The sequence below is a fragment of the Gopherus flavomarginatus genome, chromosome 2 (genome assembly GCF_025201925.1).
Source record: "Gopherus flavomarginatus isolate rGopFla2 chromosome 2, rGopFla2.mat.asm, whole genome shotgun sequence".
NCBI classification, from domain to species: Eukaryota; Metazoa; Chordata; order Testudines; family Testudinidae; genus Gopherus; species Gopherus flavomarginatus.
The window spans coordinates 225,382,091-225,405,208 of NC_066618.1; the positions used below are offsets into that span (position 1 = coordinate 225,382,091).

Below are 23,118 nucleotides of genomic sequence, written 5' to 3' on the forward strand. Positions count from 1 at the left end.
GGACTAAACCATTGCGGTCGCGGGGGTGTCCGTTGCCCCGCCTCCTGTCCGAGACACAGGAACGCTTCCGCAGATTAATACAAGCTCCCCCCACGATGGCAATGGATCGTCTTAGTCTCCAACCGTCATCGAGCTGCTTTCAATAGCTGAGCCGCGAAACCTGGTCAAGTATGGGCGATACCATGTCTCACCAGGAGGAACCCTGCCTATGACTCTGATCTAGGCTCTATGTGGGTGAATCCCCTGTATTGTGGGAGAATCGAGCTCCTGTCAGACTTTGCTCTGTCCCTACAGAGAGGCTCACAGAGCCGCTAGGGGTCGATCGTCCGTACCCGGAACTTAGATGAGTGATTCCGTCCCCCTTTCTGGGCTGAGTTGGGCTCTGCCGTACGGCTATTGGTAGGAAATCCGGGCGAGCCCGCCCACGTGACCCGTTTGGCGCGCAATTTTCTCGGGGTTCAGGGGCTGGCCGAAGGTGCTTCCGGAAGAAAAGTGGGGTAAGAGCGCGAGACGCCGCCGCCCCCCTCTCCCACACACGAATATCTGCGCGCGAAGGGGATCGAGTGGCGGGTGCGTCCCTCTGGGGCGAGCTCGCGGTGCTGAGGGGGGCGGCGCGGCGGCTCCGTGTCGTGCCTTAATTCCCAGGAACGTGTTGGTCTCAGGGCCCGGCTCGGAGCAGGTGCCGGGGGCGCGGCGCAGAGCAGCGCTCTCCGCTCCCGGTGCGGGGCCGGTGGGCTTGCAGGAGAGGGGGCTCGGGGCGGGCTCCGGGCCGGGAGGGTGAGGTCGCTCTGCTCTGCCTCAGTTTCTCTCTCCGCCTCCGCAGGAAGTAGCAGCAGCCGGGGAAGTAGCGTCATGTCCTCGCCGGCCTCCACACCGAGCCGCCGCGGCAGCAAGCGCGGGCGGAGCAGCAACCCCCAGACTCGTAAGTGCAACTTTTCCTTGTCGGGTGCGGGTGTGTCGGGATGGGATGGGGTGGGGGGGCCTGCAAACTCAGTAGCCGGGAAGGCATGGGCAGGCTGAGCAATGCCTGGGGTGGGGGACGTGTGCAGCCCCTCGTTCTCTGTTCGGTCCTTAAAGGTACATTCATAGTGCGGAGAACATACAGTACTGGCTTAGCTGCTGCTGCCGCCATAGCATGAGCACCGCCTGCCCTGAGTAAGTTAGGGGTTTTCTGGGGTAGTAGGAACTCCACCTCCCCAAGTGACAGTAGCTGCCCATCTAGCAGCATCTCAGGAGTGTGGCTATTTCACATCCCTGATTGGAGTAACTAGGTCCACTTACATTTTAAGTGTAGCCTAGGCCTAAGATGATGCCTAAGAACAGATGGAGTCTAGCTCACTCACACCTGTCTTTGCAGGGCTAATGCCTTAAGAAGAACAGTAAAAGCAGCTTTTTGTCATTAAAGCAGGAATTTAAAAATCTGGACATGCGACTCTTCAGAGGAGCATGACAACTTATATATACCTACCCCTGGAAATTTCTATATGCATCTGACGAAGTGGGTATTCACCCACGTAAGCTCATGCTCCAAAACATCTGTTAGTCTATAAGGTGCCACAGGATTCTTTGCAACCTAAGCAGACTAACTTTGTTAGTCTCTGGGCTAAACTTGTTTTTTCTGTAAGGCCTTGTCTGCACTGCAAAGTTTTTTTCCAGCACAACTATAAGGGAAGAACAGTGCTTCTATCAGCATAGGTAATGTCAGTAGTAAGCTCTGCTCACTGTGGGGCAGTCTTTCCCATTTGAGTGACACTCTTCTGTTAGCAAAGCTGTTGCTACAACTGTGGGTTTTGGCTGGCGTGGCTGTGTCGAGGCTGGGGCTATGTTTTTTTCTCATCCGTCACCGGCATAGCTCTGTTGACAAAACTTTGTTATATGGACCTGGCCTTAGTCTTCAACAATGCATTAGTGCAACAGGATGCTTTTTAAAAAGGAAACAAAGGTAAGTTTACAAGTGTTACAAATATGATGCATGAAACTTATCACTGAACTTGAAAAGCTTTGATACTCATTGCTATGTAGGTTGCTTCCGCCTCTCTTTGCCTTTGTTTCACCAGCTGGAAAATAGTGATAATGATATTGCTCTCAGAGCACTTTACAAAGGAGTCTACTGATGAAATGCACTATATGAGCTACGTTTTCATAGCACTAGTAGTAGCAGCTCTGATTTCTTAGGCATTTAGGAAGATAATTGCAGTATTAATTTTAAATTGTTTTAAGCTATTTTCCACTTTTGGAATCTCACAAACATTCTTCATTTTCATTTCAGCAAAATATTGCACTTTGCTTTTTAATTTTATATCAGCCAAGTTCTTTGCTATTCTATCATATGATCTATTTTGTGTTTTTGGTCTTTTAACATTAATCTGTGTAGAATGTTGCAGCTAACATTTGAAATTGCTACTTTCATCTTCTTGCAGCACGCACTGAAGATGCTCAGTCTCCTCCTTCACAGAAACGTCGAACAGATGACTCTACATCTACAGGAGATCTACAGCCAATGCCAACTTCTCCAGCAGTTGACATGCAAAGCCCAAATGCTCAAGATGTTCTGTTTTCCAGTCCACCACAGTTTCGGGAATCGGGTATGCTTGTAGGAGCAAAATGCTGATATCTGTGTACCATTGGCTATTAAATGGCCTATCTGGAAAGATTTAATGTAGGCTTTTACATAGCTGTCAATTTAAAAACAAAAAAGGACCTTTTTGAATTAACAGGATTGTTTTCAATTACAGGTTAGTTGGTGGCTCGCTTTTAATTTAATTAATTGTTTTTAGCGTACAAAACATACACCCAATAGGCCTTAGTGTGAGCTTGTTGTTAAGCTCTACAGTGTTTTAAAATATTGTTGAGGTTTAAAATAAACTATTTTAGCAAAGTGTGTTCCTTCTGGCTTGGAAAAATATAAATTTTAATCCATACAGTACATTCTATGACTAGTACAGCCTTGTAAAATACAGCTATAAAATTAACAAGATTTACAAACTTTGCTAGCCTGCCATCACACTGACTAACACTAACTTATTTACTTCATTAGGGCAAAGTGTATTCATTAATATTTTGAAGTATAATTAAACATTTTCTTTGTAGCAATTCCACTGGATTTTGATATTAGTTCACCTCTGACCTATGGCACTCCCAGCTCTAGAGTGGAGGGTACTCCAAGGAGTGGTGTGCGAGGAACTCCAGTTAGGCAGCGGCCAGATCTTGGATCTGCCCGCAAAGCCAGACAGGTGGACTTGCATTCTGATGGGGTAGGTAGATGTTTCAGATTTTGCTGGTAATTCTTTTTCTAAAATGTATTTATATTATCCATACTAATGGCTTTTCCCTTCCCACAGCCAGCAAAGGATGCATTGGCAAGTGAACAATCTCTTGGACAAAAGCTTGTGATCTGGGGAACAGATGTTAACGTAGCTTCATGCAAAGAAAAGTTCCAAGTAGGTGAACGTGTGGATACCTCTATTTCTTTCACAAAAAGCTTATCTGTATATTCTCTATGTGCAGTATTTGATTCTAGCAAATATCAGAATCGAGTTATGTTTAGGATCAATCCAGGGTGTCTGAAGAACACTGATGTTTTCATACCGTGCTCTTAAGAGGAGGAAAAGTAAAATCGTTGTCTGGAGTTTCTTTCCTCTAATTCCACCATAGAGTTCATCAATTTGGATTCCATCCCTTGGGCTACAATGAAACTTCGCTTCCCAGACTCTCTAATCACCATTTACTAGCTAAAGCTCAACCAGAACTCTATCCTCATTTTTCTTGACCTGTCAGCTGCCTTCAGCACACTCAGCCATGCTCTTCTTGAAGTCTCATCCTCCTTTGGCTTCCATGGCTTCTCTCCTTTGCCTGTTCTCCTTCTACCTCTTTAATCACTTCCTCAGCATGTCCTTTAAAGGATCCTCCTCCTCCACCCTTCAGCATTCTGTGGGAGTTCCAAATGGTTCTGTCCTGAGTTCCCTTCTCTTTTCCTTTTCCATTTTATCTCTGGGTAATCTCTATCTGCAAACACAAATTCAGCTATCCGCTCTGTGTAGAAAACTCAACTGTACCTCTCTACTTCAGGCCTGCCTTTGTGTTAACCTAAAACTGCAGCCTGTCTCTCTGACATTTTCTCATAGATGTCTAGCTGTGAGTTCAAACTCAACATATCTAAAACACAGCTTTTAATCTTCCCCTCAAATTCTCCCAGCTACCCTGTTTCTTGATCATGTAGAAAACATAACCTGCATAACCCTTCTAAGATACAGTCTTCTCCGTCTGTCCATCTAAGGGCAGGTCTACACTAGGGTGACCAGATGTCCCAATTTTATAGGGACAGTCCTGATTTTGGGTCTTTTTCTTATATAGGCTCCTATTACCCACACACACCTGTCCTGATTTTTCACATTTGCTATGTGGTCACCCTAATCTACACTTAAAATGCTGTATAGGTGCTCCTGTACCGATGGGAGAGCTTCTCCTGGGAGCATGGTTAATCCACCTCCCTGAGAGGCAGTAGCTATGTTGGTGGGAGAAGCTCTTCTATCGACATAGCGTTGTCTACACAGGGGATTAGATTGGTGTAACTGTGTCTCTCGGGTGTGAATTTTTCACACCCCTGAGCAATGCAGTTATATCAGTATAGGTCTGTAGTGTAGACCTTGGCTAAAACTCTCCTCTTGTGTCTTGATTACTGCAATACCCTTTTCTCTGGCCTTAACAAATGAAACCTTACCCCGCTCAGGCCAGTTCAGAATGTTGCCACAAATATTTTCCTGATATGTTGTTTTGAGCAGATCACTCCTCTCTTTCCATCTCTTCATTGGCTCCCCCTTCTCAGCTACATTGAACATAAGCTACTTGGGCTTCACTTTCAAGCTCTGTCATGGCCGATTCCCACCTTAACCATCAACTCTCATTAACTATTGGGAAGTCTTCTTTCTTTTCCAGTTGGACTGCTTCTATCGTCCATTTGTTAAATTTTCAAATGAGCACCTTTGTGTGTTTTCCCATGCTGCCCCTTACACATAGGAAGAGTTCCCTGTAAATATCTATAAAGCTACCTTATTCTCCTCCTCTAAAGCTCTTCTTAACGCTCTCCTTTTCTGTGATGCCTACAAAAGCCTTTACAACAGCTAGGCTGCTGGTGTGCTGAGACCACTGCCTGTCATACTGATCAACACCGTTTCCTTCTTTCTTTTTATGTCCCTGTCTGTATCCATCTGTTGTCTCTTGTCTTATACTTGTATGGTAAGCTTTTTGGGAAAGCTCTTTTTATTCTGTTTATACGGAGCTTACTATTTTGGTCCAGGAGTAAGGTTTGTTTGTAGGCATTAGGGTGTAATAGACGTTAAAATCCTCAGTAAAATTTCAGATACTTTTTTTAGTAGTAATATGTTTAGCGTGTTATCCTGTTCCCAAAAGTGTTCTTTTAACTTGTATTTATAAAATTATAAAAAAATTAGTTCAATAAAAAGGGATAATAGCTTGATAAGGCTTTTTCGAAGTAATTGGTATGCTTTACAGTGTGAAATTTGTGTAGGAATGGTGTAGCAGTGAAATCACAGCTCTGTCCCTCCTAAATATATTTGGGCACTCCTAAATATAACTTTTTTTATTTTATTCTCAATATTCAGAGATTTCTTCAGCGCTTTATTGATCCATTGGCTAAAGAGGAAGAGAACGTTGGCTTGGATCTTAATGAACCACTCTATATGCAGCGACTTGAGGAGGTACTACAGTAATACAGCTAAAACTAACTTGTTTTTCAGACTTAAATGCTGGTTCTTTAATGTGGCGTTTTTAAACATCTTGCAGATCAATATGGTTGGGGAACCATTTCTGAATGTAAACTGTGACCATCTAAGATCATTTGACACAAATCTATACAGACAGCTGATCTGCTATCCACAGGTAACATCCGGCCTTTTTTAAAGGCTTTCTTCCAGTTGAGTTCTATTTTTTTTTAAACTGCATTACTTAAAAATAAATTAGTATGTAACTGTTTAAGATTATCGCTCAATGAGGGAACAGTATTTATCACTACATACCCCAGTGCTTAAGCACTTGTGTAAATATCTAGAAAGACAATATAACATTTGTGTTTACAGACTTCTGCATAAAATATATTTTATTGTTTAAAGGTCTTAAAATATTTATCAGACACTTCATAGCCACAGACAGATACAAGAGAGCTCAGGGGGAGAGTTGTTGCTGTTCTCCAAAGGCAAATTGCTGTGAGAAGCTCAGAAAAAACTCCCCATTCCACTCACCAAATTTGTTCACAAAAGGGATTGTGCTGGAATTCCTGCCAGTTTGTAGTCCATGGATCCTGCTCAGTGATCCAGTTTTTCTCTCTGCCATGTAGGTGTGTGAAGGAAGCAGGCAGCTTCAAAAGACAATAAGGTTCAAGGCTGAATCACAGCATGACAAAGTAATGGTCACTGGATCTTTATCAGTCTTTCTGTGACTGTCTTAAATCTGTTCTATACCTAGCTACAGCTGCAACCATGGGGCTGCCTTTGAAATTCTTTTCCTTGCCTTTCTTTTGAGTTCCTCCTCTCCCAGCGAATAGCTCCAGAATCTGATTCTGCTGCTGCTCACACCTTTCCTATGTAGCAATAGAATGAAACTGTGGCTCAGTTTTACTGCTACCCACAGGATTCTGAAGAGAAGTTTGCTGCCAGTTTTCACTTTGTTGTAGCCTGAGAAAGTTACTGCTCTGAGCAGCAGAACAATGGAGCTTTCTGCACATTCTGACATTTCACCGTATCCTTGTCTTTGCAACCATAAGAGCTAGCAACCTACTTCTTGAGAGGAAAGTTTAGATTCTAATCTTTGTTAAATAAGGAGCCTTACTCTCCAAAGGCTAGTGATTTTTTTTAGCCTAGTGTGTGCATTGTATATTAATGCTAAATATTAAGGAAGATGACTAAAAGTCACAGTCTGTATTTAGTGAAATTGTCACATGGTAATGCAATACATATGGTTCATTATAATAATTGTATATGTGGCATACTCTTCATGTCCCCTTTTTTGCTGTCCTTTTCCACATATATGTTACACATTTCATTTTGTATTTGTAACTTGACTCCTTATTGACTTTTAAAGTGATATAGGGTATCCTCAAAGATTCTATCTAAACCCACAAAGGTAGGGAAATTGCACTACAGCTAAGAGTTCCAAGACCAGATAAAGTGTGCACTGCTTCTGCAGTACAAAGGGGACAAAAAGCTCATTTAAACAGCCAACTGGCAATTCCTCCTCTGTGAGGGAATGCCACACAACTGTGGTCATTTCCTGTCTCCTAACACCAAATGGGGTCACAAAGTTGAACATTTTTGGGGTAAAAAGTGTTAACTACTTAATGCCAGGCTTTCTTACACATGCATCTGTTCCTTTTAAACAGGAAGTTATCCCAACATTTGACATGGCTGCTAATGAGATCTTTTTTGATCGTTACCCTGACTCAATATTAGAACACCAGATTCAAGTCAGACCATATAATGCATTGAAGACCAGGAATATGAGGAGCCTGAACCCTGAAGGCAAGATGTTTTGATTGCAGTGTGTAAAAAGAAACTTGAGGATGTATGAAATTTGTTCAACAACTAGGAAAATACAGATTAAAAAATTAAAAGATCAGATTTGGGGTCCATCTAGATTAGTATTTTCAGACTTTCATAGTCACTACATGTGTTGCAGAGGAAAGTGTGAAAAACTATAATGGACAAGTCTTGAATAACCTGCCCACAAAGGAGGTTTTTTCCTAACCTCTGTTGGTAAATGACTGATTTATATCTGGAAACATAAGGGTTTATATCCCTTGTGTCAAAATTCTGATGTAACTGGCTTATTTTTATTCATACATTTTATTTTCTTTGTCTCTCAGATAGAATATTCTCTACTTCATGTGTGGGGACTGTAAATGCACATTTAGTTGCAAAAATAAAATCTAGGGTGGACTTTTGAGACAGGCAAATGAAAAGCATGATCAAATCCCATTTATCTCTTTCTATGTTGTAGACATTGACCAACTTATCACCATCAGTGGTATGGTGATCAGAAGCTCCCAGTTGATTCCTGAGATGCAAGAAGCATTCTTCAAGTGCCAGGTTTGTGCCTTCACCACAAGAGTAGAAATTGACCGTGGCCGGATTGCTGAACCATCAGCGTGCAAGAACTGTAGCACAACACACAGCATGGCATTGATTCACAATCGCTCTATGTTTTCAGACAAACAGATGGTATGTTGCTTTGTTTTGGTATTGTAAAATGGAAAAGTTTTGCTTGCTTAATAGTTGCCTTTTTCTTTAAAGAGTAACTTAGCCATATTAAAATGTGTCTTTCTTAGGACTTACTATATTGCACTTCAGAATGATTCACAGCTCTTTAAGCATATGAAGCAATATAGGGTTGCAATTATACTTAATATTTAGAGGGGGGAAAAGAAATTGAAGGATTATCTATCCTCCATTTGAAAGGGGAGGTAAGTGGTTTTTTTCATGCCAAAAGTTAGTCAGACCAATTAGTGTTCACTTACAGAACAAATGTTACCACACAGAGATTGTTCTAATGTCATAGGACATACGTGGGATAGGTTAGCCCTGTCTGTAAATCTTTCTTGTTACACTTCTGCCAATGTGAGATAGTAATCACTAAATGCATTGTCTCATTTCTACAACTAAATTACATAATTCTGATGGGGAATTCTAATTCAGTAGTGGGATTCCACCATGTTGTGAAATCTTTGAAAGTTTTGTGTTTTGGTGTACTCTAATATGTAACAGTATCCATTTGAAGATGCCCAACTTGTTTAGTTGTAAGATCCTTTCTTACAAATGAGTTGCTATTTCTAAACAATAGAAACTAACTTTTAATATGGTTTTGTCAGATCAAACTGCAGGAGTCTCCTGAAGATATGCCGGCTGGCCAGACGCCTCATACTGTGGTGCTGTTTGCGCACAACGACCTGGTTGATAAGGTTCAGCCAGGCGACAGAGTTAATGTTACAGGTAAAATTCAGTTTCTTAACTTCATCTGGCCAATGCATGTGCCCTTCTTTTCATTAGACCAAGTGGTCCAGTCTGGAATAGTGTCTGTTGAATATTAATTGAGTACATCATAATTGGTGACTGAAAACTGAAGTGTGAAGTAGAAATACCATCTGATTTATACAGTGATATCTTAGTTTTGGTGTAAAATACCTTTAGAGTTCTGCATATTTCCCCCTTTAGATCAGCAATAGTGTAACTACAGCTGCCAACAGGTACTATCTGTGTAGACAGAAGGGTATATGTATTTTTGCCATATGTTTGTATTATCCAATTTCTAAAAATTAATGATTACAGCTCTTAACCTATACTTCAAAGGGAAAGAAGCATATTTATCATCAAACAGCTTTTGAAAAGCTTACATGTACTTAAAAGTTTTGATTTCTTGAACAGATGAAGGAAGCATGTTGAAATTATTTCAATTAACACAATTTAAATTGGGTTGAGGCTTTTTTAAACTAATTTAATTTAATAATTATGCTTTTGAAACATTAGGTTAGAATTTATAATGAATTAATTATAAGTGCTTTCCTTAAAGTCACTAGTCTAATTTAAATTTTACAAAACTGCTATAGACCAAATACTGAAAATTATGATCTTGATACTGCAGTCACCTAATCAGGTACCTGACTTTGCTCATGTGACCAGTACTGTGAACTTAAATAGTACTACTCATGTTTAAATTTACATGTGCCTGTTTGCAGTATCAGACTAAAATAGTTTTTAATAAATTTTTCTCTTATTAGCATAAAATCATTGCTTCAGTTTTAATACTGAAAAGTAATTTAGACTTTCGGTGCACTAACAAAATTGTCAACTTCTTATGTGCAGGCCGACCTTTTATTTTATTTTTTTTTTGTTATAAGAGCTGGCTAAAGTTAGGCTCTAAGGGTAGGATTTTCTAATGCACTTTAGGTCATGATCCTGCAAACCCTTAAGGCCATAACTTTACTACCATGAGTAGCCCATCTGAAATCATGGGACATGGTAGTAATGGTAAACATGTGGTTAACTGTTTGTAGGATCAGGGCCTAAATGGCAGAAGCACCAGTATCATTTATATCAGGAGGATCATAGCCTGGTCAAAGCATTTAAACTTTCGGAAAACTTTCTAGAGAATTGCTGCTCTGTGATGTGGCTAATTCTGTAGAAGCAATCTGAAAATTGAAGTGAAAAGTAAAACTGTAGATAAGTGCCTTTTTAAACCTCCAGCATTTGGGCTGAGCTTATTTTTTAATTCATATCTGCATTGTAATTCTGTGGGTTTGGGGGTGTGTTTTTTTTTGTTGTTGTTTTTTTTAAGGTATCTACAGAGCAGTTCCTATTCGAGTTAATCCAAGAGTGAGCAATGTAAAGTCAGTCTATAAAACCCACGTTGATGTCATTCATTACCGTAAAACCGATTCAAAACGTTTGCATGGTGTTGATGAAGAAACAGAACAGAAAATCTTTGCAGAGGAACGTGTGGAAATGCTGAAAGAGCTCTCCAGAAAACCAGACATTTATGAAAGACTTTCTTTGGCTCTGGCTCCAAGCATTTATGAACACGAAGATATCAAAAAGGTAAACAATGTTTTACAAGTCTACCAGAACACCTGATAAGATATTTTAAATGTAGATTTACATTTATACTATACACTTTCTTTGAAAATGATACTCTATACGGAGTCTTTCAAATACAGAAAAATAACAGGCCTTTGTGAATTTGAAATTGGGTTTAGTACATCTCTAATAAACTTTTGAGTTTTATTTACAGTAAGTTGCAGTTATCAGAGGGCTTCGGGAATCAGAAACCTTTAGATAATGAGACAGGGGTTTCAGATACTAGGGAAGGAAGCCTGTAGCTTCACTGTACTCTTCTATTGGCTGGCTTTAAGGAAACTGGCCAGCCAATAATTCTGCTTTTTTCTTTGGCCATTTATCTGCTCTGCAACAGGCTCCAGATAACTGAGAATGCAGTCACAATTAACAAACATTGGGAAACATTATAGACAGTCAGTTGAGTGGGGCTCAAAATCTTTAATTATTACAGTGGGGCAGTAACACCACTATAGTTCAGGTTGAGACTAGCTTACTGTTCTGTATGTGTGTTTATGCCCTAGGATAGCTAAAGAAATGCTTGTATAGGTAGCCTTTTATCGGCTGCCCCAAATAAGTCCATCTGTTTTTCAGTAGTACTTGTATTGTTGTAGATAATTGTGCCCATTCAAGGATTTCTTCATTTTATTTTAAATATTCTACACTGACACCTGCATGGAAAGCTATTCAGTTTGCTTTGGATGGACTTACATTTCCAGTTCTCTGCTCTAAGCATCCTCCTCTCTTGGACATTACTTCTGAAATTAAGTTTGGTATTTCTGCTATTGAATATAACACATTTGGCATTGATCTCAGCTAGGGTCTGGCACACACTGCCCCTTTGGGGAAACACAATATTTTAAATTATTCAGGGTAACAATTGGATCTATAATGTGGCTTGAGCCCATGCTGACAAGCTAGAGACAAGTCACTTGTGTATGTGCAGTGGGAATGGAGCTGTTACAAGCCAGAGTGTTCTGCAGCTACTCTGATGTCAGAGTAACTGGATGGCTCAGGTGACATGCTATCGCACTGAACCCAAGCAGTGTCCAGGTACTATGCATTCAATTTCTGCCCTCAATAGCTTTCTGAGAACATGTGTTTTGCACTTCAGTAACACTCTTCTTCCATTCTGCGGGAGCTCCTTTTTGAAAGGTTTGCTCCTGGGCAAAGCTTCTGGTTTGAGCCACCATCTCAAAGTGCTCTAAAATCCATATGCATAGTCCAGTTGTGCTGAAAATTAATGTGTCGTCAGGACCAGAGCCACAGTTAGTAGTGCAAGTTTGGAGTCATTTGGTCCAGGGGTTCCTTAGATACAGTCCTCCAATAAGGAGTTGATTTTTAATTTTTCAGTTGCTCTAAAACCCATGTGCATGGAAATTGATATGCTGTAAGAGGGATTGAAGGTAGAGTTTATAGTGGAAATTTAGGGACATTTGGTCAAAAGCTTTGTGAGATACAGGCCTGGCTAAAATGAGTAGGCTGTAACTTGTTTTTCCAGATTTTGTGCAACTTTTTTGATGCAAAGCTAGGGCGAATCTAAGGCGCTGACCTTCATGAAATAGCAGGGACTCTTCTTGATATCAGCTGTTGAATGGTACTAAGGACAAGTCCAGAAATATTTCAAAGTTAATAGCACTCAAAGCTTTAGCATCTCTGGGTACATCCACACTAACGTATCGATCGATCTATCGGGGATCCATTTATGACATCTCATCTAGATGCGATAAATCGATCCCCGCTGTACTCCCCGTCGACTCCAGAACTCCACCAGGGCGAGAGGCGGAATCGGAGTCGACAGGGGAGCCGCAGCCGTTGATCCCATGCTGTGAGGACTGGAGGTAAGTCGAAATAAGATACATCAACTTCAGCTACACTATTCTCGTAGCTGACATTGCATATCTTACATAGACCCCACTCCACCTCCCAGTGTAGACCAGCCCTCTGGCTACAGAAAGTTTACACCTGTGAGAGCAATTGTTTCCTCAAACATGTCGGTGAATGACATTCAGAGTAACATACTGCCATGGTGGTTTAAAGTAACCAGTTTTGCACCTTCAACAAAAGGGCAATACATTCAGATCCTTTCCCATGGAATTTTGCATTTTGTGCACATTAGTGCTGTCAACTTGCCTTTTTGCTCGATGGCTGGGGCCACAATGGGAATCAGTGTAATATTTTATATACTAGCTAACATGTAATAGTAAACCTGAAATAAGACGGAAGCTGCTGCTGTTCTGTTAGTGGAGGTCGGGGGACAGGCGCATGCTATTTTATTTTGACTCGTGCCTTATCAACTAAATTAAGTAAGTTCCAAATGTTAAACTGCCTGGTTTGGGTTATCTCTGTCCTGATTTTGGCGCACTCAGCTGTGACCCAAAACTGATGGTTTATTCTATCATTAGAGATCACCAAGCTAGTAACAAGTGAGCTCTTGTATTACTACACTAGTTCACAGAGAGCCACACAACAGTCCCTTAGGCCCCTCAGCCCCTGGTCACTACAACTGGCCTTAGGGATGAAAGGTTATTAAACCAAAACCGCATCATCTTAAGTTTTTCTAGTTCCAAAGAACCAGCCACACACCCCAGGTCAACATATAGGTCAGATCTTACCCAAAATCTATGCTTGTAGCCAGTCCTTTAGTAACTAAAAACTAAAGGTTTATTAATATAAAAAGGAAGAGTTATTAAACCATTAAAATCTTATATATCAGAGATTCTCAACCTTTTTCTTTCTGAGGGCCCCTAACATGCTGTAAAAGCTCTGTGGCTGACTTGAGCCACAATAACGGCTTTTCTGCATGTAAAAGCCAGGGCTGGCGTTAGGGGGTCACAAGCAGGGCAGCTGCCCGGGGCCCCACGCCACAGGGATTCCCACAAAGCCACATTACTCAGGCTTCAGCCCAGCTGACAGGACTCTGGGCTGAAGCCTAGGGCCCCATGTGGTGGGGCTACAGTGTTCTGCCCTGGGTCCCAGCGAGTCTAATGCTGGCCCTGCTTGGAGGCCCCCCTGAAACCTGCCCTGGACCCCTGGTTGAGAACTATTACACATTAGAGTTGATTTCAGAGTTGGTAGATCAAGATATTGGCTATGATGTTAAATTTGTTAGCTCGCAATAAGTCTCTGGATCACCCAAAAGGACTGAGGGTCATCAGTCCTTTTATTCAAAGCTTCCCTTTCTTAGAAATCATAGCCCAGATATGTGGAGCAGGAATGAAGACCAAGACTGATGTCACAGTCTGCAATTTATACCCACAGCGCACATGCACTGAAAGTTACTGGCACAAATGTGGAGTTCTGGGTCACAAATAGGTTTACTATATGTCCTGGATTTTTGCAGAGCAGATGCTGTAGCTCGGAAAGAGCCTCGATTGGTCTGCTTCCCGATTGGTCCCGCCCCTACATCCATAGCTGATTGGTCGATCCCCTTGCAGCCACAGCTGCCGGATCCCATCCACCCACGTCTCGGCTCCTAGCACTGGGGAGGGAGTCCCTCAGGGAGGCCATGACTGATGGTTGTCCTTGCATCATGGGCTGTTCCAGCCACCATGACAGGGAGCAACATTCTCCTCACCCTCCCAAGTACTTCCAGCTCCTCTCCTCCAACACCCCCCCGTGTCCTGTTTTGGGGCACTTGAAATATGGTAACCCTACATCTGCATGGAAAGTTACTAGTACAAACAAGGAATTCTGAGTCATGAGGAATTCATTGCCTAGGTGCTGCCTGAAGGAATCTTGGGAGGGGTCCCTAGAAGAGCTGATTCTCCTTAATGGGCCATCAAGTAGGCTGGCTTGGCTTGATGTAAGTCTGTCTGGGGGTGTTACCAAGAAACACAACAGGTTTGAGATACAAAACTTAGCTGTGTGTTTGTAACTTCATATACAATGATGATTCATGCATATAAACAGGGTAATCATACTTTTCCAATGATACCTTAACATGATATGTACAAGATTCATCACAATTGCACAATGGAGGTGATACATCAGTGATGATACCTTAGTGTAAACATGGTCATCTCTCTTTTATGCAGCATCATACCAACTGTAGAGTCTTTGTTGATAAAAGATCCAGAAAATTCAAAATTGACTTTGCAGAGATGGCAATTTAATTTAAGAAGTAATCTAAGCAGATTCGACGTGGAAAATCTTTGAAGCTTCAAAGATAGAACTCCACTACCCTTTTTAGTGATACTTGACAGAAAACAGTACTCCAGCTTTATATGTGTTCTGTTAATGATCTGAGACAATTTTCATTTGACATTTCAGTTCACTCAGTCAGAGATTGGCTCATGTAATTATCAAGAATTTTGATGTCTGAGTTGGAAAAAATCTTATTTTTATAGGGCATTCTGCTTCAACTATTCGGGGGATCAAGAAAAGATTTCAGTCATACAGGAAGAGGCAATTTTCGTGCTGAGATCAACATTCTTCTGTGTGGTGATCCTGGCACTAGTAAATCACAGCTGCTTCAATATGTCTATAACCTGGTTCCTAGAGGCCAGTACACATCTGGGAAGGGTTCTAGTGCAGTTGGTCTCACTGCATATGTAATGAAGGACCCAGAGACAAGGCAGCTGGTTCTGCAGACAGGTGCTCTGGTTCTCAGTGACAATGGCATTTGCTGCATTGATGAATTTGATAAAATGAATGAAAGTACAAGATCAGTACTGCATGAAGTTATGGAACAACAGACTCTTTCTATTGCCAAGGTAAGACTCTAGCTCAACATTGTACCACGCTACCCAGGTTAATATCTGTTAGATGGTTAGATGAGATAATTGAAAAGGTAACATAGGAATTGGAGATAAGACTATTGACAGAATTGGGTCACTTAGAACCTCAGAGTTGAATGACGGTATAGATGTTGGAGCTGTATTTCAGTGATAACATTCAACACGTTGCAGACTTAGCATATATGGCTGCACACTGCATGTAATACTCCTTCCAGATAACCTTGTTCCATTTTGTACCCGATCTTTTGTAATGAGGTTGTTTCTCTTGATCTAGAGAACCCTTTTTATAAAGTATTTTTGGTGAACCCAGCAAGAGTTAATTCTTTTAAGTCTTTCATGTTAGAATAAGCGAGTCTTGGGACTCTTAACATAGCTGCTGGAATCTTCCTTCCACTAGGAAAGGTTGGTTGTTCTCAAATATGTTTCCTTTTGACAGGCTGGAATTATTTGCCAACTGAATGCTCGCACCTCTGTCCTAGCAGCTGCTAACCCTATAGAGTCACAGTGGAATCCAAAGAAAACTACTATTGAAAACATCCAACTTCCTCATACGTTGTTATCCAGGTATTACAGTTAGACTTACATTTCCATGCTGCATGCTTTGTTTTCACAAAACAACTTTCTACCTCTTCCTGTATAAATGGTTTATTTTTATATGTGTGTGTGCTCGCGCGCACCAAAACATGTTCATTGGAGGTGGCATTTGCAATGTAGAAAGCTGAAGTTTTCTTTTCTAAATTTACCTGAAAAGTAATGTTCTTAACTAATACTCTAGCAAAGGACTGTAAACGGCTGACCAGTTTCTAGTATATAGTGCTTGGTATTGAATAATGGCATTTGATAGTGTCTCTAAGGTTTTGTTGTATCCATTGTTCTGCTTGCTTCAAGATTTTGTGTCACTGCACAGGCACTGGGATTTTAAAATCTCAGGTATTTTACCTTTAGTTTTAAGGGCATGTGTCGACTCTGGAGCTGGAGTGTAATTTCCAGCTCAAGTAGATATACCTGCTGTAGTGGTCATCAAGCTGCAGTGCTAAAAATAGAAGTGTAGCCACAGCAGTGCAAGCAGTGGGGCAGGATAAGTGCTTCAAGCAAGCATGATCTCATCTGAAACTCTTAAGTGCATACTCGGGCAGCTAGTTAGTTCTGCCAGTCATGCCAGGGCAGCAACACTTCCATTTTTTGGAGCACTAACTCAGAGCTAACCTGGGTATATCTATCCAAACTGGAAGTTAGTGTAAGTGGTGGAAAAAGTTTATGCACTAGCTATTGGATCTTTATTCCATGCAGATTTGATCTGATCTTTCTAATGTTGGACCCTCGTGATGAAGCCTACGACAGACGTCTTGCTCACCACTTGGTTGCGCTGTACTACCAAAGTGAAGAGCAGGTGGAAGAAGAGTACATGGACATGGCAATATTGAGGGATTACATAGCATACGCTCGGAGCTATGTTAATCCTAGACTCCGTGAAGAAGCAAGTCAGGCCCTTATTGAGGTAAAAAGTTGTGGATGTGAAATTTAAAGATTTAAAAAGGGGTGGGGGGGAACCTTCCTGTGGGATAAGATTTACCAGAACTGTGTACACAGTTTCCTTTATTATTAGGCTCTTAACATAGATTTTAAAAAGATTTCATGTATTGACTATTCTCCTTCCTTTTCAGCCTGCATGAAAGTCATCCTGTGCTAACCTGTCTGTCCCAGAGCAGGTTTCCTGTACTCTTACAGGGCCATCACATCATTTCAGGAGAAATGGAACTTTCTCATGCTTTTGTGTAGATATTCCTGGATAGGTAGTAGTGATAGGCTTTAGCATTCTATATATTCTTTTGTGGTTTGAGACCAGATTTAGCTATTAATGATAACTGTCTCAGTAACTGCACCTATATTTCCCCCTCCATGATTCACTCTGGAAATGCCCAGTCAGGTCTCCAGCCATCACCTTTCTCTGGATAGGAACCCTTCTGACTGGGCTGCACAGCTCCTTGCCATCCACTGTGATGTCCCCAGCAAGCCAATCTACTTAAGGGCTAGCCCGTGTGCATTGCTTTCTCTGACGACAATAACAGTGATTTTTACCAGTCACCCCACAGCTCTTCCAAGTAAACATTTAGCCACAGGGCAAAAGCATTATAGTGAAAACCGAAACAATAAACAGATTTAAATCCCCACTAAAGGGCATTAATTTTCCAAATGGAGGCTGATGGGCCCACTTCCCTTCCACATTTCCACAAAGAGGTGGTAGCTCGCTGCCCAAGGGGAGACATGTCCATTTCCTAATCAAAACGAAGGCCATGAGTTGTGCTCATCCACTTATACCAAAGCCCTTTCTTTGTTTCCTAGTCTCTGGAAAACACAGCATGACCCAGTCTATGCTGGAAGAGTTTAACACATACGAATTTAATACAGTGATCCCCAGAGATACTGTGTAGGGTTTCAGGAATAATCTGCCCAATTTATTATGGCTTTGTTACAGGATCAAGCATGAGGAGAGACATACTAGCTGTGGTAGATGTCAGTCATGGCAAGGGAAATAGTGAAGATGTATATGGCATTTATCTTTAAGGGGATACACAATATTTGGAATTTTTTTCCCAGGCTGATGATCCTCTGAAGGATGGAGTCTGGATGCATCCTAAATAATACATCTGTGAATTACTTTCCTTCAGGCTTATGTGGATATGAGAAAGATTGGCAGCGGTAGAGGAATGGTTTCTGCATATCCCCGCCAGCTTGAGTCTTTGATCCGTCTGGCAGAAGCTCATGCTAAAGTACGTTTTTCCAACAAGGTTGAAACAATTGATGTTGAAGAAGCAAAACGCCTCCATCGGGAAGCTCTGAAACAGTCTGCTACTGATCCAAGAACCGGCATTGTGGACATATCCATTCTCACTACAGGTTTGTGTTCACATAAGGATAAATTAGTATCTAGTGGGTCTGGCTTGAGCAAACTATATGCTATTTCAGTTTGGTGGTGATACCTTCTCAGTGATTGGTTTGTGGATTTGTAAATGCTTCAGATTGGATATTAAGCAATCCAGGTAATAAATGTCAGACCTGGATGACATGTCAAAGTCAGTATATTCATTTTACAATGAAATCTGATTTTTAATTGAAACAATTTGTTTGAAATCTGCTAAACTTTCCCCAAACACGTCCAATACCTAAAGTGAACAGTTGATACAAGAGCCTATACTGTTTGTCATCTTTCAGCTACAAAGAATTCAGTTTCTAATGTTGGCATTTTCATATTTAAAGCAGCAGTGACTGTCAATATTCTATCCTTTGTAACTTTTATGTACTTTTTTTCCAAGGGATAAGTGCCACTGCCCGTAAACGTAAGGAGGAGCTGGCTCAAGCCTTGAAGAAGCTTATCCAGTCCAAGGGTAAAACACCAGCTCTAAAATATCAACAGCTTTTTGATGATCTCCGTGCACAGTCTGACGCAGTAAGTTTCTGCTTTCTTTGTATGCTACTTCGATTTGGAAAAATAATTTCCATCTCATGGGGGATCTTCTGTGTACTCAGCAGGGTCCTCAGTACTGATTATAGTTGTATCTCAGTTGAATAGGAAAACTAAATGGAAATCTTGACTAACAGTGGAGAGGTTATTTTATCTCTGTAATTGGCCCTGGTGCAACTGCTGTTGTAATACTTGTCCAGTTCTGGTGCCCACAGTTCAAGAAGGATGTTGATCAATTAAAGGGGGTTCAGAGAAGACCCTTGACTGATTAAAGGATTAGAAAACATGCCTTAAAATGATACTCAGAGCTCAGGGCTTGTCTACATCACAAAGTTGCAGCGCTGGTGAGGGGGTTACAGCGCTGCAACTTAGGAGGTGTACACATCTGCAGGGCATCACCAGTGCTGCAACTCCCTGTTTGCAGCGCTGGCCGTACTCCCGTTTTGTCTCGGGTGTAGAGGATCCAGCGCTGGTAATAAAGTGTAGACACTTACCAGCGTTTTTCTTGACCTCCGTGGAATAAGCAGGTATCCCAGCATACCTGAGGAAGCCTCTCTGGTAATCAAGCAGGTCTTCTTCCCTGCGGTCTGCTCCAGTGTTCTCCGAATCCCCCCCCAAGCGGGTCTCCTTCCCCGCGGTTTGCAGGGGGGTTCGGGGAACGCGAGAGCAAACCGCGGGGAAGGAGACCTGCTTCCCCGCGGTTTGCTCTCGCGTTCCCCGAACCCCCTCCGTGCAAGCAGGTCTCCTTCCCCGCGGTTTGCTCTCGCGTTCCCCGAACCCCCTCCGTGCAAGCAGGTCTCCTTCCCCGCGGTTTGCAGGGGGGTTTGGGGAACGCGAGAGCACACCGCGGGGAAGGAGACTTGCTTGCTTGGGGGTTTGGGGAACGCGAGAGCACACCGCGGGGAAGGAGACTTGCTTGCTTGGGGGTTTGGGGAACGCGAGAGCACACCGCGGGGAAGGAGACTTGCTTGCTTGGGGGTTCGGGGAACGCGAGAGCACACCGCGGGGAAGGAGACTTGCTTCCCCGTGGTTTGCTCTCGCGTTCTCCAAACCCCCCTTGAAGCCGCCCAACAGCGCTGCAGTGTGGCCACATCTAACACCATTTGCAGCGCTGGTTGCTGTAAGTGTGGCCACTCTGCAGCGCTGGCCCTATACAGCTGTACTAATACAGCTGTAACAACCAGCGCTGCAAAATTGTAGATGTAGACATACCCTCAGTCTGTTTATTTTAACAAAGAGAAGGTTAAGGGGTAAGTTGATTGTAGTCTTAAGTATCTACATGGAGAATAAATACTTAGTATGGACTCTTCAATCAGAGAAAGATATAATATGATCTAATGGAAGTTGAAGTTGGACAATTTTTAAATCAAGGTTGGATGTTCTTCTAAAAGGATATGCTCTAGAAATTGTATGTATGCCATTTGTTATACAGGTAATTAGTGTTTACAGTGGTCCCTTCTGGCCTTAGAATCTATTTATTTGCTGTCCACCTGACACATGAATAGGCATAAAATTAGCCTGCCAGTCAGTTGGTCATCAAGTGTTCCTGATTAACTAGCTTAATTCTGGTTTCAATTAGTGTTTCTTTCATAGACATAAGTTCCACCTGTGGAATAGAAGAGATCTTGATTATTTACACACTTGTCTTGCTGACAAAAATAAGCTGATTATTCTTGTCAGCCATAGGTGTCTATTCTTGTTTGTACGTCAACAGAATCATAAGCCATGATCGCAGAATCTCTTATTACCATTGAGGATGCACAGGCTAGAAAGAACCCACTTTAACTGTTGCATTCCAGGATGAATTTCACAGCTTAAAAAGAAAACTTTTACCTAAGGCCTGGCAAATTTGACATGGAAGTTTTGTGAGACAAGCAGAATCACGGAGTTTTTGTTTAGGGGCTTTGTAGCATGTAGCCTTTTGTATATGTTCTCAAGCTTTTCTCTTTTCTTTAAGGCTGTCACTAAAGAAATGTTCGAAGAAGCGCTTCGTGCCTTGGCTGATGATGACTTCTTGACTGTGACTGGAAAGACTGTTAGATTGCTGTAATGAAATGCTGGCTTAACAGCAGAGTTTTACTGATTTTTTCCAAGTACTTCCCTTTAGACCTGTATCACCTTTAAGAATATTATTCACTGTGGCAAAACTCAAGATGATGTCCTGTTGGTGAACCACTATCAGCACAGTAAATAACTAGATTGATAGACTGCAAAAAGCTGAAATTAAACACAGCAATATTTGTTTGAACAAAATGGGTTACTAACATTTTAGTGCCATGTGTATTTTCAATAAAGTGCTCGTTAGAACAAGCTAACAATTTTTATGCATTTTAAAGCCCAACCATCAAAATTCATCTAGAACCACTGCTTTTTGACATCAATGCAACTTAAATCAGTGCATATTATGCTTGTGACTTTTGGAAATTAAAATCCATTGGCTTTATAATAGTTTATTTGCCTTTCTATGCGTTTCAAAAAGTGAAGCTAAATCTTGGTGAACACTTCAACCCAGTGTTCAGCAACTGCAAACAGCCTTCATTTTGTTTTCTAGCAGTTTAAAAGAACAAAGTAACTATTTTTCCTTTTCCCTCAATTACTGCTGTTTCTCTTCCTCCCACCAATGTTTGAAATTGCTGTTCAAAGATGTCTTTCTGCTTTCAACTTAAAACTTTTACCATAACAAGATACAATGAAGTCCAAGTTTCATATTAGGTCATTTTCCTACAGTAAACACACATTGCTGTAAGATTTATAATGTATTAGGACAGCTCAGAATGTCTTCCCAGTCATTTTCTTTTTTTTTTTTTGTTGGGGTGGGAAGGTAAATCAGAAGATGCAGCATGTAGGCATAACACTAATATTACAGACATTTTATAGATGTGGAAAGGTGGCCTTTACTATTGAATTATGCTCATCTGCTCTCAGAGCACATGGTCAGTTCTCACACTGTTTCAGATTATGCACAGCTTCCCTACATGTAAATGAGACCAAGAGACTATTTGAACATCACAGAAAGTTTCTCCAGAAAACAAGCTAAAGATGAATAAAGTTCAATACCTTAAAAACTGATCATTGTATCCTACTGTATTGAATTTGTCAATATTCAGTACAGTAAAAAAACATTAAGCAGATATTCCAATGTTCTTCAGTACTAAGTTATTGAAAAGGAGGTAAATAGCAAGGAGGCCAGAACTTTTAAATGTCAACCGTTAATCAAAAGTAGCACTTATGCTAGACAGTCAAAGTTAATGTTGACAAATGCCTGGGAATGTATATTAGAAGGAATCTCCTAATTTGAAATATTAATACGAGCGACTAGATTCTAAATTAACCACTGAGAAGGAAGTTGTGGGTGTCTTTATGGCTAGTTCAGTGAAAAAGTCTGGTCTCTGTGGAGCAGCAGTGAAACTGAACAAGGTGGTAGGCTGCATAAGGAATGGAATAGAAAATACTACCAAAAATGTCAACTCATTGAAGTCCTGGTACACCACATTTGGAATACTGAGTTCAGTTCTGGTTTACCCTATCAAACAATACTCATGCCTAGAGAGGGTTCAGAAATGGGGTTACTAACTTGTAGAATATATTATTATGGCAGAGGCCAAGAGCTTACTTGGATACGATACTAATATGAATCAAATATTTAAAAGGGGGAGGGGACATGATGATAAACTTTATTCTTCAGAACACAAATCAACCTGTGGTTTATAAGTGTTATTGAAAGTATCTTGATCAGATAAGATGCAGAACTAAATTGATGAGTGGTCCAGTGGCAATTCCTTGGTTAGGTTTCCCCAGGAAGGAGGAATAATAAACAGCTATTTTGTATAAAGCTTGAATTAAAACAGTACACCCCCAGTTACTGCTGTAGAAGGAGAAATCCCTAAAGTAAAGATCAGTCTTCAAAGATAGAAAGAATTATCATACAGCAATAGCAGGCCCCATATGCTTACAACCTAAAGCTACATTTTACCTACAACAAATTTAAAATGCACGTTGCAACATGCCTCTAAGAAACACTGCCAGGCAAGTTTCTTTCCCTGAAATAAATACAAAGCACTAATTAATCGTGATGTTTTCCAGCTCTTGGACTTCAGCTCCCTTTCAGTTCAACAGCATTCCCCACTCTCCATTTGCTGAGATTTTTGTCCTGTTTCAAAAATAGCAAGTAAGGCTTATCATACTTCCTTTGGGAAATTAGGCTGGAGCCTAATGGAGCTGTCAGAAACCTTTTCCTGGTCTTCAGCCTATGTTTTCATCTTCAGAGCATTCATAATCAATGTATTACCCTAAAAATAAT

The 23,118-nt window shown here is 41.3% G+C and overlaps 1 protein-coding gene across 3 annotated transcripts; it reads left to right on the forward strand.

The window, feature by feature from the left end:
- Window positions 1-170: 170 nt before the first annotated feature.
- Window positions 171-21,264, forward strand: LOC127045651 (DNA replication licensing factor MCM4). Of its 3 annotated transcripts, none has more exons than XM_050941959.1 (17): window positions 171-230; window positions 824-922; window positions 2,421-2,585; window positions 3,091-3,254; window positions 3,342-3,440; window positions 5,622-5,717; window positions 5,803-5,898; window positions 7,394-7,532; window positions 8,011-8,231; window positions 8,879-8,999; window positions 10,342-10,601; window positions 14,966-15,331; window positions 15,792-15,919; window positions 16,646-16,853; window positions 18,025-18,253; window positions 18,670-18,803; window positions 20,776-21,264. In XM_050941959.1, exons 2-17 carry the CDS (start codon window positions 853-855, stop codon window positions 20,866-20,868), a joined length of 2,589 nt encoding a protein of 862 aa, XP_050797916.1. In that variant the 5' UTR covers window positions 171-230; window positions 824-852; the 3' UTR covers window positions 20,869-21,264. The 3 variants fall into 3 exon arrangements, with proteins under 3 accessions (XP_050797916.1, XP_050797917.1, XP_050797915.1); XM_050941960.1 differs by lacking the exon at window positions 171-230 and adding an exon at window positions 378-399; XM_050941958.1 differs by lacking the exon at window positions 171-230 and adding an exon at window positions 420-570.
- Window positions 21,265-23,118: the final 1,854 nt, after the last annotated feature.